Source organism: Pungitius pungitius, chromosome 1 (genome assembly GCF_949316345.1).
Source record: "Pungitius pungitius chromosome 1, fPunPun2.1, whole genome shotgun sequence".
NCBI classification, from domain to species: domain Eukaryota; kingdom Metazoa; phylum Chordata; class Actinopteri; order Perciformes; family Gasterosteidae; genus Pungitius; species Pungitius pungitius.
Window position 1 is genome coordinate 2,048,432 of NC_084900.1, and position 14,470 is coordinate 2,062,901.

General features: G+C 44.6%; 3 protein-coding genes across 4 annotated transcripts; 1 reads left to right on the top strand and 2 right to left on the bottom strand.

The window, feature by feature from the left end:
• Nucleotides 1-374: 374 nt before the first annotated feature.
• Nucleotides 375-5,470, top strand: ripk3 (receptor-interacting serine-threonine kinase 3). The gene is made up of 13 exons (XM_037479969.2): nt 375-929; nt 1,522-1,679; nt 1,770-1,938; nt 2,076-2,231; nt 2,444-2,592; nt 2,696-2,745; nt 2,877-3,038; nt 3,119-3,201; nt 3,280-3,343; nt 3,571-3,632; nt 3,914-3,953; nt 4,047-4,243; nt 4,352-5,470. Exons 2-13 carry the CDS (start codon nt 1,528-1,530, stop codon nt 4,583-4,585), a joined length of 1,518 nt encoding a protein of 505 aa, XP_037335866.2. The 5' UTR covers nt 375-929; nt 1,522-1,527; the 3' UTR covers nt 4,586-5,470.
• A 934-nt stretch (nt 5,471-6,404) lies between these two features.
• si:dkeyp-74b6.2 (cerebellin-1) lies at nt 6,405-9,963 on the bottom strand. Of its 2 annotated transcripts, XM_037480157.2 has the most exons (5): nt 9,711-9,963; nt 8,793-9,024; nt 8,354-8,668; nt 7,264-7,383; nt 6,405-7,134 (listed from the first exon to the last, which is right to left on the bottom strand). In XM_037480157.2, the coding sequence occupies exons 3-5, from the start codon at nt 8,660-8,662 to the stop codon at nt 6,937-6,939; spliced, it is 627 nt and encodes a 208-aa protein (XP_037336054.1). In that variant the 5' UTR covers nt 8,663-8,668; nt 8,793-9,024; nt 9,711-9,963; the 3' UTR covers nt 6,405-6,936. The 2 variants fall into 2 exon arrangements, with proteins under 2 accessions (XP_037336054.1, XP_037336053.1); XM_037480156.2 differs by having other exon boundaries at nt 8,354-9,024; nt 9,711-9,962.
• A 1,072-nt stretch (nt 9,964-11,035) lies between these two features.
• On the bottom strand, nt 11,036-14,221 carry LOC119222936 (E3 ubiquitin-protein ligase TRIM21-like). The gene is made up of 10 exons (XM_037479956.2): nt 14,188-14,221; nt 13,589-13,826; nt 13,110-13,485; nt 12,891-12,986; nt 12,568-12,801; nt 12,330-12,477; nt 12,199-12,225; nt 12,054-12,118; nt 11,687-11,806; nt 11,036-11,581 (listed from the first exon to the last, which is right to left on the bottom strand). Exons 1-10 carry the CDS (start codon nt 14,201-14,203, stop codon nt 11,216-11,218), a joined length of 1,686 nt encoding a protein of 561 aa, XP_037335853.2. The 5' UTR covers nt 14,204-14,221; the 3' UTR covers nt 11,036-11,215.
• Between the last annotated feature and the right edge of the window lie 249 nt (nt 14,222-14,470).

Sequence of the window (14,470 nt, forward strand, 5' to 3'; positions counted from 1 at the left end):
CATTGAGACTGGACCCATTTAGTGTACTGCGTCATGTAACCCGGCGTTTCCCAAACATTCTCTCTTAAGGGCCAGTGTCGGTTTTGCTTTCATTTTTGTATTTTTATGAGGGTGGGTGATGAAGTCAAAGCCCCCCCCCCCCCCCCCCCTGTGGGCCCACCCTGTGGCCCCACCCTGTGGCCCCTAGTTGGGTAAGCCAGCTGTGATCATCAATGGTTTAAAGAAACCTCACCTATTTCCAGTAAATCCTTTAGCAGACTCTTCCCTCTGCTGGTGAAACTTAAAATATTTTTGGGATATTTTTCTTTTGTTGTAAACTTTTGTATGACCATGGTTTTTGTGGAAAAAAGACCATCGTTTTTCGGTTAAGGCCCTGTTTTTATTTCCAACAGTTCATTCGTTTATACAAACCGTGCCTCCAAAAACAGAGTCAAGCCTACACGCACGTTATTCTGCAGTGCGCGTTTACATCAGGCCTTACGGTAAGAGTGTGTAGGAACCGACTTCAAAATAAGAGCCGTGTTCCAGTATCAAATGACTTTACCAAATGACAAATTATACATAACAACGCTTATGATGATTGGAAAATATAACAATGAATGATACATTCAGACGGACCAGTAGGACTTTAAAATGATAGTAAACTACATCACATTCAGAAGCTTCAAATTACACTTGTCATTGATGGCGGAATATCCGAAGAAAGACATTTTTCAGGAGTGCGATTCTGAAGGGCTTTTATTTTGAAAAATCCAACCTGACACATACTTACTCGAATCCCTTTATTGTGACACTCAGGCGAGTTTGTGGAGCAGTTTAAAAGCGGAAGTAAAAGGAAAACGAGTTTCACTTCTGTTTGGGTGAAGCTGGAGCGGTGGCAGTGAGTTTACACTGGTCGAAGGATGAGGAACAAGAGTCTATCTCGAAGGGTGAGTGGTTTCCCCTGATTAACTTATTAGTGTTTTGAGTATATGTGTTAATACAATAAACGTGTTGGACTTTTTACGAAGTTACAGAAATAGGAGTCGGACAAAATAGCAGGTATCTGATAATATTATTATACATTAGGTATTACGTCATACTAAGAATCAATCTTACATTTGTTGTTCTCATTATCAAAGAAATCTGCCCTTGTGTGACGTGGTTCATTAAAGAGAGAAAAGGGGAAGATACTTGGTGTTTTAATGTATTACGGAAGTTATTCATGAAGCAAACTTCCAGGTTTGCCACATTGTTCTTTCCAAAAATGTCCTGCTTCGTAATCGATCAAAAATGAATCTAAATAGGATTTAATAGTTTGACTCTTTGGGGAATCAAAGAATGTCTGCGACTGTAACTGGTTTTTACTGAAAGTGACTTAGAAACAACTGAAGAACGGTTTTGTTCAGTGTCACAATACTATGATACAACCACCATAAGAGGGCACCAAAATACAGTTCAATACATTTCTTTTGCTTCATAGTACCCTCTGTTTCTTTTTTTCATCATTGTGATTATTCCCCCCCCCCCCCCCTCCTCCAGTGAAGTATGTCCAGCTGTCAGCTCCCCATGGCGGTCAGCGACTCCAGCCTGGAGGGCTGGACGCCGATCGCCTCCGGGGGTTTCGGGCAGGTCTTCAAAGCCAGGCACCGAGGGTGGTGCTGCGACGTCGCCGTCAAGCTGCTTCACCACACCGACCGGTAAGCCGCCTGGCCCGCCCCGAAAAAAAAAAAAGAGCCATTCTGCTTCAGGTCGTGACTCAACCCCATGATGCAACCGCCCGCCCGCAGGAGCAGCGAGTCCGCTCTGCTGAAGGAGATCGACATGACGCGCCAAGGGAGCAGCCCGCACGTGGTCCTGGTCCGAGGGGTCTTCAAGGGCCGCCCGCCCGGCGTGGCCTTTAACCGGCTGGGGCTGGTCATGGAGTTCATGGAGAGAGGATCCCTGGCCTCCCTGCAGGTAAGCGCGGGCAGGGGGGCGGTCCTCTGGAGGGAATATCTTCTATCACATATTATGATGTGTCTCGGTTCATAAGATGAAGACGTACTTTGTAGCGCAACAGGTGTCGATCCCTAACTATGAAAACAATCTTACAGCACAGCGTGAAGGAGGCCCTGCCCTGGCCGCTGGTCTGCAGACTGGCTCACCAAGTGGCCCTGGGTATCAACTTCCTGCACAGTCTGTCGCCTGCCCTGCTGCACATGGACCTGAAGCCCAGCAACGTGCTGCTGGACAGCTCCCTCAACGCCAAGGTGAGTCTGGAGATGTTTCTGGATGGAATAAACTCAGTCACCGTTATTTGTGCATAACCCACAAAGGGTTGACATTTTACTCAATGTACTAGGGGTTCTTGGGTTCTTGTATTGATCACGAAACACATTTTAGAAGCACTTTTATACACAAATCTTAATTTTTTAAGTGACTAAATTGCCCATCAGCCCTCCTTCGCTAATGTTCTGTCCAGCTCACAGATTTCGGCCTTGCGCGGCTTAACCACAGCATCGCACGTTCTTCAACAAAAACTTGCAGCGAGGAATGTGGGACGATCCACTACATGCCGCCGGAGGCTTTCGACTTGCCGTACGAACCGGACAAAGCCTCCGACATTTACAGGTAGAAGGACCGGCTGACTGCGTTTTAATAATTGAGGACCAACAATCTCACATCGTTTCAGATTCACAGGCCCAGGGTGTGAAACTCTCTGTCGTTCTTTCAGTTATGGAATCCTCTTGTGGTCCATTGTCATGGGGAAACCACCATATGGACGTAAGTGACTAAAACCCTTTTCTTTTAGCTCTGTTTTGGTCTCCACCGGCTCCTTCATTTTAAAAGAGTAAATCCGCAAGTTGCAAAAATAAAAACCTCCGACCGCCTCGTCCATCCTTCCTCGGCTGCAGGAGCTCTGCCCAGCCTGGTGCGCTATCGCATCCCGAAGGGGGACCGTCCATCGCTGCCCGAGTTCATGCAGCGGGCCGACGGGTGTGACGGGTTCGCCGAGCTGAGGCGGCTGATGGAGCGCTGCTGGGACCACGCGCACGAGAAAAGACCCTCCGCCCTTGGTGAGAAAGCTCCCGAGTCGACTGAGGGACATCACTTGCTTTTCGACAACCTGCGTGACTTTTGCGTCCTTCGTCCACAGAGTGCGCAACCGAGGCAGAAAAACTGTACGAGATGCACAAAAAGGGCATCCACGACGTCCTCCACGGCCTGCAGAGGAAACTGGTGAGGGAGGATCTTTTCATGGCGGTGCTGCGGAGGTCAGGTTGAATTGTGACATGACGTAGGTCTTTCTCTCTTCAGGATAAGGAAAAGGAAGACGAAATGGTGCAGCAGTTTGAGAGGGTTCACGTCTCTCAGTTTTCAGGTCTGCTTCATTTTTTTTCTTCAACCCAGCCGTTCACTTTCGCGAGGAATAGATATTACAATTTGGTCTTTTGCATTTGACGTATACAAAAGCCAGGCACCTTCCACCTTGTTTGCTTCACTAGGCTAGCATTTCTCCCGTGTCCAGTCTTGATGCTAAGCTACGGTAAAAAGTGCTGTTGCGAAACAACAAAAAATGTGATTACAACGGTAATTTGTTTTTTTCAGGGAGCGGACGAGGGGAAGCCAAGAGTCACGTTACCGTGCCAACCGGTCGCCCACCAATCCAGGTGAGGGTCGGTCAAATCACACGGTCGCTGTAATAACCGATGGAATAAAGACTATTGAGAGATTATTAACAACCGGGAAACGTTTGAGTTAATTTTTTAATGAAGTAAGTATCCTTAATGGAGAAGGGACCTCACGTTAACTATTAGTGTCTTTTGTCTCATTGTAGTGTTTCTGACAGAACAGAACAAACTGCTGACCTGTTCTTTTTAGTGCCAACTGGTAACTAAATGAAGTATTTATTGGGATTACAGTGACACTCTTTTACTTGCTGTGGTTGCAGGAAATGGATGGCAGTAGGGCAGCGAATCAGAAAGACAGCGGTAAAGAGGAAGTTGGTGTTGAAAGACCGCTTTTAGATCCCCACAAAACAAGATAAATCAAATATCATCGACTGACTCGTCTTCCCTTTTCAGATCTGCCTTCCTCTCGGCGTCCGAGCGTTTGTTACGGTGACGTGAGCCGGCAGCCGACGGACGACAAGGTGAAAAAGTCCTCCGTCTGCCCCATTCGGTCCCCCCCGCCGTCCCCTTCCGCCCGGAGGCCCGCTGGGGGAGGAACAGAAAAGGCCCCCCCGCGGGGCTCGGAGCGAGAGCGGCCTTCAAAGTACCAGGTGGGTGTTTCCCCAAAAGACTCGCTCCACTCCGGCGTCAAAGACGCCGCATCTTTTCCCCTCTAACGGGTGTTTTATTTTCTTTCTCCATTTCGTTCCCGTCCGCAGCGTCAGTTGTCCAGCCCCGCCGGGTCCTCGCGCCCGCAGGCCGCGCCGCGCGTACTCGAGATCCGCTTCAGCGACGTGGTGGGGCTGCAGTACGGCGACAACAACAGCATGAGCATCCAAGCCGCGCTCCCCCGAGAGAGGAGGCGGCACCCGACGGCGCCGCCGGGAGTCGACCACCCGCCGCAGCGCCGAGGGAGCCGCCGGGACAAGGCGGGACGGCCGCCGCCACTTTGAGTTCTCGGATTCCCGCGAAAGCGCTCTCGACGCTTGGGTCGTACTTTCTTGCACAACAGGAAGTATGAAGCAGTAGCTTCATTTTCAAACCAATATTCTCTTCTTTTTGCTTTTCAAATACGGGAAGTCCATATGAACCATATGGTCCATATATGTATTAACAGTGTATTTTTCCACTTTTTAAACCAGTAAAAATGTCACGCCTCTCGGGAGTCACATGGTCGCAGTGCCAGCTGCAATCAAGAAGCAAAAATCGATGTCAGAATATATGTGTCGTCGTCATTGTTTTTATTTTATAGCCTCAGTGCAACATTTGACCAACCGTCTGGCGCGGCCAGGCAGGGTGAATCCTCTGTATAATATAGATCAAGTCCTGGATTAACGCATTACTTTAGTTTCTTTTGTTATGCGCCTTTTTTTATTGCAGCTCAGAATCAAGTTCCGACCCTGAGTACTTCCTGATGCATTTACTACCTTTTTAACAGATAAAATAAAAAATGCAGGTGTGTAGGAATGTTGTTTACGTTGATGTAACGGTGCTGCCATGAAATTTCAGCTTCTTAAAAAACTGCTCATTAGAATTTTCTTAATCTTACATCATAAAGGTACTTTACAAAAATATGAAGACCCCAAAGATTGTATGTGTTGAAAAAACATAGTTTACATATATTTCGATTTTTGAAAACATTTGAACTCAGGTGTGTTTTTTTTTATTTATTTTTTTATGTTCCTTTACAACTACATTTTCGTTTGAATCAATAAATGCTTTGTGTTATATTAAAGGAAAGTATTCTGATTTCAGCTTCAAACGTAAAGTTCAAACCACCATTCAGGTAAACCACTCATTTCATTGATGGACTGTTTCTCTTGTTTTTAAATAAATATATTTTAAAAATAAGTGTGTGTGAAAAATCTTTCTTTTTAATGAAATTAAATATATAATCATGTCCTCAACATTGTGAATTGTATGCCTCGTTAGTCTATTCATTTCGGTGCTGTGTTTTAGTGGTAGTTTTCCTTTAGAGCCTCGAGGTGGCGCTCTTTGTTCATCTGTTCTGCTCACTCTTACTATCTAGTCCATGGAAATCACTTCTGTTGATGCAAGAAATGCATTTTTAAAAATATCCATTTTTATACATCCAGAAACGCTTGATACATACATTCAAATAACAGCTTTCGAACCACAGCCACAGGAGCTTTAACACAGGCCTCCGCTGGGCGCCGGGGCCTCGACACTCATCGGCTGCGATGGTCCGGTGTGACCTCCGCTGGGTGCTGGCACCGGAGGGCTTCCTCTACCGCAGAGCCCCCATCTGCCACCCGGTCCCCCCCCCCCCCCCCCCCCGCAGAGAGACACGCACACCGCCGTGACGAGGCTCACCACAGACTGTAAGGTTTTCACAATAAAAGAGGGGTAATGGAGGGGCGACGCCACAAGATTATGTCCATCAGAGCTATTTTTAGAGCACCAGTGTGTCTGCTGCGTGACGCTGTGCCGAGGATGTCCTTAGTCATTAAACAATATGGTCAAATGCAGGCTTTGAACAAAATAAAGTGGCTTAGGAATATTTAACAAGCAAGGATCGCCTGCTGGTTGGCTCCCCTTTGTGGTTGTTTTAAATAGAAAAACTATGCAAGGTTAAATGCAGAATGACAATAATACCAATTGTTAAATGAATTTCATAGCAACAATGTATCCAACTCTTCTAAATGGTCATAATTGTTTGAAAAAGAATGCTAAATTAAATATTTGAACTTTTCATTTAACTACAACTCGTCTCAACTCAGCAATAGATGAATAAATTACAATACATTTAAATTCTTTCACTCATGTCATTTTATTTTTCAACTGCATTACAACTCATAGTTGTGCATTAAGTATCTTAATTTTTTTCCTCATCAAACATATATAATTGTAATGTATGTATAACGTAATACATACCATCCAATGCCAATTCTGTGCACTGCAAACACAAGGTGCTGTAACTCTAGTCCAGTGACATTTAAATGGTGCCTATGGTTTCAATGGATAAATATATCTTGTAAAAGCACAAGTTTGGCCATAGTTGACCAGCAAACTTTATAGAAACAATGTACTTTTGGTTTATTTTCCACAAAGCTCTCAAGGTAATGGAAATAGTTTTAACAAGTTCAATAGGCAGATAAGTGGAGGCACAGAGATGATAGACACAATGCGTTTATTTATTGCCACTTAATTTCATGCATTGAAAGAAAATCACAAACCCAGACGGGCGGAAGCAATGACGACTCATTACGACAGATAGCAAAAAACTGCAATAAAACGCCTCAGACCACCACCACGAGAGCACGACCCCCACCCAGATGATGGCCTACAAGGGGAACACCAGAAACCCGGAGAAAGTGGAGTACTTCCACCCGCCCCTCAGGTTCCCCCTCTCCAGTTTGAGGGAAGCCTTGTCCCCCCTCTCCATCGTCACCAGCCCGGCATTGGTGGCGGCCTCTCTGGTGACGTCCTGGTCGCCGGCGAAGGCGGAAATCACTGGCCAGCCATTGAGAACCAAACTGGCCTGTGAGAAGACGTGGGGGGGGGGAGATGGAGCAGGTGGTGAGAAAACAATCTAAATATCTTCTCTTTTTGTAGCTTCCGTGTAAGCATGCTTTTTCGACAACGTTGGGACACCAGCTGGTATTCTTACTTGTATTGTCTGCCGGTTGTAAACTTTGACAACGTGAAAGCTGAAACTGTAGACTCCTTTTCTAGGTGCCACAAAGATACTCCTCGCCGGATCAAAATGGCTGCCAACGTTTACGAGGATCTAAGAAGACAAAAAAAACCCATTTGGAATATTTGATGCCTAGTTTGTTTTATTTAAGTCCAGCTTCGAGTTATTGGGAGGAGACACAGCAAAGGTCAGGTTACCAGAACAGACTGCCGATCATTATTCATCTGGTTTGTGCAGCAGTCAATTAAATTGTTCTAGGTCACAGCTCCCAGACGCTGCCAACGATAGCTCGATGTCAACACGGTATCGTATTGCACTGATACCTCCAGGTCAGCAAATGTTCACAACAATCAAGGTGTGACACATGCAGTGACATGGTTGTGGCATTGTTGTGTCTTGAGGCCTGTGACTAATGCGGGGGAAAGTACATATCTGCAATAACACGATGTACCTTTCCTATCTCTGCCGGTGAATCACAAACGTTGACAGTAATTCATTGTGTAGAGTTGGTCCACCATTTTGCCCATGTATGCTTCTTAGAAGCTGAATACTGATGCTCCTGCTTTCATTTCATGTTTTGAGGAAAAAAGTTTATTCCCGGGCCTTTATAAACGCTAATAATGGAAATCAGTTTTTGTGGAAAGCACATAGTGAAAATGTACAACAACATGGAGGCTCAGTTTTCCAAACCACGATGGCAAACTCCCTGTAACCTTCAAAAATACAGAGAATTCCAAATCCACCCCATGTGTTTATACTATCACACTAAACCTAAACCTAAACAATACAAGTAGTTTATAGAAGCTCAGCCTAGACATGAAAATAAAATCCTCATAGTTGATTGTCTGGGTTTCAAATATACACATTAAACCTCTTTTTGAGATAGAATTTAAACAAATAAACCTCCAAAAACATCTCTCACACTCAGTCCAATTTAAGGCAGAGCCAACAAGGGTACAGGACAACACTGTTTAACGAGCGTCTACACACAGAACTTCATTTAAACGTAGGCTGCTCCGGGTAAGAACGCCGTAGTCATCTGACTCATTTCACGTTCACCCACCTGGTCGAAGTAGATGGTCATGGTGCGGTTGCTCATCTCCGAGGGTTCGTGGTTGGTGTTTCGGATGGCTGAAAAGGCCACCCGGCCGCTTCCTGACCTCACCGACATGCCCAGGGCGCTACCCGACGGCTCCGCGGAGGGGGTGGAGTCGCACACCACCAGACACTTTCCCTCCAACACGATTGGCTCCGTGTCATTCTGGCAACTGACCTCCGAGGGCCCCCGAATTACCAGAAGTTGAAGAAGTCCCGCGAGAAAGACTGAGCGAGGCGCAAGGCGAGGCCGAGACGGTGGAGATGGACGGCACATGGCACACTGATGGATAAGAGAGTTTGAGGTCTTTCTGGGGGGGAGGGGTGACAACGGGGCCACCGTCTATTGGTGAGGACGTGTCTTTCTTGAAGAACACTTTACTTTAGCATCACGAGCGTGTCTTTACCTAGAAAGGACCCCTCAACCGGGGTCTTCTCGCATCTCGTGGGACCTTCTATGGTTCAGGTAGTCCTTTGCTAACAGCGGTGGGGAGATGAAGTCTATCTGACTGAGTTGGCACCAGGATGGTGTCTTCGCATAACAGCAGACCGAAAGTCCCTCTAAACACGCTTCATCCAGCTTCTCACACCTCAGTAGAAATGTCCATCCGCCAAACAAGGGCCGTCAAGGCTTCAGGCCTGTCGGAAGAGGCACATCACAGGACACTACTGCATCACGGTGACAGAAATGGAAACTGATGACTTTAAGTATCTTGGCACTTAGAGAAATTAAGCTATGATGCAAAGCAACATGCATCGTATTGTGTCAAATGTTTTTTCCTATTTAAAGCTTGTGGGGCTATTTCTCTGATCCATAAATCAGAACAAACACCGTCTGGATTTTGCTGGAGAAGAAAATAAGTGGAAGTGGAAGTGATGAGGTAACGCTTTGGCCAGGAACAGGGCGTGTAGGTGCCAGCTGGGCTCAGGAGGGGGGTGTGGGGTACTGTTGACTATCACCGTCCCACCACCAAGAGGCCATCTGTTGGTAAACACGCCAACTCTTTCTCCCCCTCCAACTTTCCAATTAAATCCCTGTCTCTGCCTGTTCCTTTACATTCGTTATGAATACAAACTCTACAATGCCAGCTCATGCGTTGAGGGGGTGGCACGTTAGAAAATTACAATGATTCACACAGCGGATGACTCTTCCTGCACCGCCAAACCATAACGTTTTACAGAAATAGACAAATTCCCCATAATAAGTGCCTCAACAACTCAAACAACAGTAAACCATAATAGCATTTCACCAAAATAACTATTGCAAAATAATTAAAGATATTAGGGTTTGTTAGAAGATGAAGATGTGCTGAAAAAACACAGACCTGTCCCGTTGAATCTGCAGCGACGTCACCTGGCTTCCTCCAGCAAAGTTAGACCATCCCGAGAGCCCTGCTCAGCGTCATCTCTACCTCTCATTTCCCTATCCCCGTTTCTCTGCCTCTCTCTCTCTCTCTCTCTCTCTCTCCCTTGAGCAGGAAAACCCTTGTTTGAGCAGACGTTTGATCACATCACCAGCACCTGCTTTCAGTTTTTAACGGTGCCTCGACCCCCGACTTGTACCCGTCCTCCTCCCTCCACCTCCATCTCTTTCACCTCGGATATGTCATAAAGAAACGGGTTGAAAAAACAAAGCTCTTCCTATGAAAACAATTCATCTTTGTTGTTCAGCAAAAGTTAACCTACAATTAAATTGGATCTATTAGCGTTATCTGCTTGTAGCACTAAAAGCATAAGGAAGATGATTGAGGAGGAAACATCCGGTTTGGGAGAAATCAATCTTAATTGGAATTTTATGAAGCTCAATGCAGGACATTTTACTTTTACATTTAACTTAAATTACCGACTCAAAAAACTCAACTCACTCTCTTTTCTTCCCTTATCTGTTAATCTGGAAAAATATTTGTGACAACCAGCAATTATGCAGCCTACACTAAAAATATATGTCAGCACAGAATTTTGATGTTGATATATTGTAATAAATACGTTTAATCACTGTTAATTGTACTAGAAATTGTACAGAAATTCACCGTTGTATGGAAATGAAAAAAATATATTTTATATAATATATATTAAATATATTTTGTTATTGTTAAATATTTTAGACAAAAACAAAAACATTTGTACAGACAATGACACATTATAATTGCTTCAAAAAATAATAACCTGATAACTGCTTAGAAAGTAGGAGTGTTTATACGAGAGAAAATGGGATGTCAATAATTAGCACTTTCTAATCCAAATTATTTATCATGCGAAAGTGTTAAAATGATGAATAGTATTAATATATAAAATAATCTTTTTTTATTTTTTGTAAAAAACTTTATAGAATTTGAGCAAATAAATGAAGGCTAAATAAAAGCCTGCTGTTATAAAATACAGTATGTAGTGTCTGTATGACCTCTGCTGCTCAGAAGAATATATTTCCAGCTGTGATGGGTGGCCGATAGAGAACAAAACTTATCAAAATATGTGTTTTTTAAATATGGAGAATACCCAGCAATATGTTTAAAAAATGAAATCCGCTCATAACTGCTTGGAAAGAAGGAGTAGGACTATGGTGGGATAACGAAATGGCAATTATTTGTATTTTTGTCTGGTCCATCCGCAGGCAAGAGTGTTGAAATGAGTTAATGAGTTAAAATTATTCTTGTTCTTTTTTTTATTTTCATAAACAACGTTTCACAATTCAAACAAATAAATACAGGCAGAATAAAACCTTGCTGTCAAAAAATACATTCATAAAAATATATTAAATAGAATAAATTAACAAAAGAATCAAATTTCCCTGAACAGGGCACTTTAGAAAATTAGACATCAAGCAGCCCACTCAGTGGACTCCTTCCTCCAGAGGACAAATGATCAACGGGGCGACGTTTCCCTCGTTTTTAACACAGGGGTTGAAGTACGGGTTGAGAGGCTCATTGAAGTCACACCCGCTGTAGGTGTAAATGTGGGTCTTTGCTTCTGCGTCGTAGAAGGACACGGAGCCTTCCTCGTAGTCCAGGAACACGCCCACTTTATGGGGCGTTTCTTGGAGGCGGAGCTCGACGGAGGGGCCGGCGCAGGCGCTGAGGCTGTCGCCTTTCCGCCGGCAGATGGCCCAGTAACCGCTGTCGGGACGCACCGCGATCGCCCCCTTCCTGTTGATGGACTCCCGGGCCACGCCGAGGTCCCAGTCTGTTTTGTTTCCGACCTGAAACACACATCAAACATACATGCATTAAACTCTCGGCTTTTTAGTGACTCACTGTAGGCTGATGGCTGATGAAGCGTGTTTTCCTGTTTCTGAGCTCCTTACCTGAACAACCCAGTAGCGCCTTCCGGTAGCAAAGCTTTGTTTCCCCAAAACACAGACGCAGGAGTCGAACCGCCGAGGATTGTCCAGGACTAAATTATTCTTCTGGCTGCCGACGACGACCTGTGGATCCAAAGGATCAACGTTATTTTCATCGTCTTATTAAACAGTTGTGTAATTCCAACAATTGTTAACTAGCCTTATTACTTCATAATAATTTTGGGGCCATTTGAATTGTCTTCTCACCGTGAGAATATATGTAGTTTACTACTGTAATGCACTAACATTTAAATCTGCATGTAATGTTTTATGAGGAAAAGCTCAGTAATTAGTACTAGCTGTCACAATAAAAAGTCTAATCGCACAATACCTTCTTTCTGTCTGGAGACAGGACGAGCCAACCTGAAGCAGTCTCAGGGTCCAGAGTGACATCGACTGTGGGTCATAAGGAGAGATACTAATTAGAATTAAAGAAGCTTATTGAAAAAGAAGTAGACATGTGGCTGTGAGCATACCTGCATATTCATTCAGCTTGTCTACGTCTGCAAAAAGAGAAAAGAAAAAGTTGATTTTCATGCACAGACCTTTACAACAATCATTGGCAGTTAAAGAATACACCGTGTTTTTTTCCAAAAAGACTACTAACCATCTTCAGACAGTTTGACTAATAGATCCTGGCAGACAGCGATGAGCTCGGAGAAGGATCTGGTCACCGACCCCATGCAGTGATCAGAGTAGACCGACACCTCGGACCACTCTCTGGTGGATGGGAGTTGACTTTGAGATGGCAACCTCTAAAATGGGGGAAAATGCGCAGGTTACTCATGATTAGAATGGTTGAGGCGTTGAGTCTGCAAAGAGATGAGGACCTTCATGTGTCTAACCTGCAGGAGGTGAACCGGGCTCTGACTTTTCTCCAGCTCCTTCACCTCGATGCCCCTCGCCTGGAGCTCTCTGATTTCCTGCTGCAGCTCCTGCAACAGCTCCGTGGCTTTCATCTCGGCTTCTTGATGCTTCTGCTCCAGCTCCTCCACAAGCCTGGCCTGGTTCTTCTCGATGGCGGTTATCAGCAAGCTGCAGACCTTAGCACTGCCCTGGATCTCCCTCTCTGTGATTTCCTGTCCATTGACACAGTGGAAACAGTTAGTTTTTATGGACAGAAATAGACAAACATGACCAGTTAGACCTTTTTTTATTATGAACTTACTTTACTTTGATCCACAGAGTTTTTGATCTGTTCCATCTTACTGCGTCTGGTCCGGATCATCTGTTTGATGGTTTCCTTCCTGTCCTTTATAGAGCTCTACAAAAGGTAAAAAGATAGTGTTTCAGTGTACATTAATAGTTGAAGTAAAGGGACGGATTGCATAAAAAGAATATATCAGAGTTCACATGAAGGTGATGCCTAAAAGAACAGGTGTCTCACCTTGACCCTGATCCTCTCCTCCTCTATCGGTACTATGGTGTGGTGTTTGTGTCTCCTCTCCGAACATTTCACACAAATAGGCTTCTGGTCGCTGGTGCAGAACTTGGTCAGCGGCTTCCTGTGTTCTCCGCAGTGGTGATTGGTGATGAAGGTGGCCGTATCCATCAGCTGGTGCTTCTGCAGCGCCGCATCCCTCTCGTGTGGCGTGAGGTGAAGTTCGCAATAAGACAGCAGGCAGGTCGGACACGACTTGACCGATGGGGACTTGTCTCCGCAGCAAACATCACAGGGAACTTGGTCAGCCCCGCAAAGTGGGTTCAGGGAATTTTTCCTGCTTCCTGGTGGCGTCACAAGGTCTGAACTCTCCTCTTGACCCCTTTTGGTTTAAATGAAATTTTGTGACTATTTATATAAATGACTATTTTTGGTTTGACTTTGCATTGCTTTAATAGCACAAGAGGAAATAATTAGAAACAAACCTTTTGTAGATCTCAATGATTTCAACAAATACCAGGTTGATCCTCAGTTGTGGTCTCTCTTTGAATTTCTCTTTGCACAGAGGACACTCGGTCTGTCTCTTAGTATCCCAAAATCCCTCAATGCACTCCAGGCAAAAGTTATGACCACATGGGATGGAGGTTGGGTCGGTGAAGATGTCCAGACAGATACAGCACTTGAACTGCTCCTCTAATGGAACCGAGAGGGACATCTTTGCAACTGCAAAAGAAAACAAATTGTATTGCTCAAAAATCCACCAGAAATAGAAGTCAAAAACAGGGATTGTTGGGCCATTATCTATTCGAATTGTTCATAAATTATAGTTTAAAAGTCACTTAGACCGCTCTTCCAGGGTTTAAACGAACGAAGTTAGCAGTAAAACCTTTTACATTTCTTTAATACATGTTCTCCAGATTATTCAACCAGTACATGCTGCACACTCCTCTTGCATAAACTGATTTAATCAATTCCCTCATTTTAATCACCTAACTAAATATCCACATCAATGGGTTTTTGCATGTGTAATAAATGAAAGTTTTTTCTGTTTCAGTGTCTCCTGATAGAAATATCGACGTCCTACCTGGATGGGTCGTCATGGCGAGTGTCTCAATCGTCCTCGTAAGACAAGCGTACAGAGCAGCATGCAGCGTGGTTTAAATACCCATCGACACTCCCTGTTTGCAGAGGGATTAGTCACACTTGTCTAATTACCATTTAGCTCCTCCTCGCTACTTCAACGTATCATTTCAATGTTGTGGAACATTTTGTACCTTTTGTTCATCTGATTACATGTGGTGAGGAAGTGGAGCTGAAGCACGTATCTCAGATTTGGGCCTCAGACTATTCTGTACAGGAATGTTTGG

Coding starts and splice junctions, on each gene's coding strand:
- ripk3 (XM_037479969.2), top strand. CDS start 1,528: ATGTCCAGCTGTCAGCTCCCCATGGCGGTCAGCGACTCCAGCCTGGAG. Junction 1,939..2,075: donor GATCCCTGGCCTCCCTGCAG/GTAAGCGCGGGC, acceptor ACAATCTTACAG/CACAGCGTGAAGGAGGCCCT. Junction 2,593..2,695: donor AAAGCCTCCGACATTTACAG/GTAGAAGGACCG, acceptor TCGTTCTTTCAG/TTATGGAATCCTCTTGTGGT.
- si:dkeyp-74b6.2 (XM_037480157.2), bottom strand. CDS start 8,662: ATGTGCCGTCCATCTCCACCGTCTCGGCCTCGCCTTGCGCCTCGCTCA. Junction 7,384..8,353: donor TGACCATCTACTTCGACCAG/GTGGGTGAACGT, acceptor TTGTCTTCTTAG/ATCCTCGTAAACGTTGGCAG. Junction 7,135..7,263: donor ACAACCGGCAGACAATACAA/GTAAGAATACCA, acceptor GTCTTCTCACAG/GCCAGTTTGGTTCTCAATGG.
- LOC119222936 (XM_037479956.2), bottom strand. Junction 12,802..12,890: donor ACTCTGTGGATCAAAGTAAA/GTAAGTTCATAA, acceptor GTCAATGGACAG/GAAATCACAGAGAGGGAGAT. Junction 11,807..12,053: donor TGTCTCCAGACAGAAAGAAG/GTATTGTGCGAT, acceptor TTGGATCCACAG/GTCGTCGTCGGCAGCCAGAA.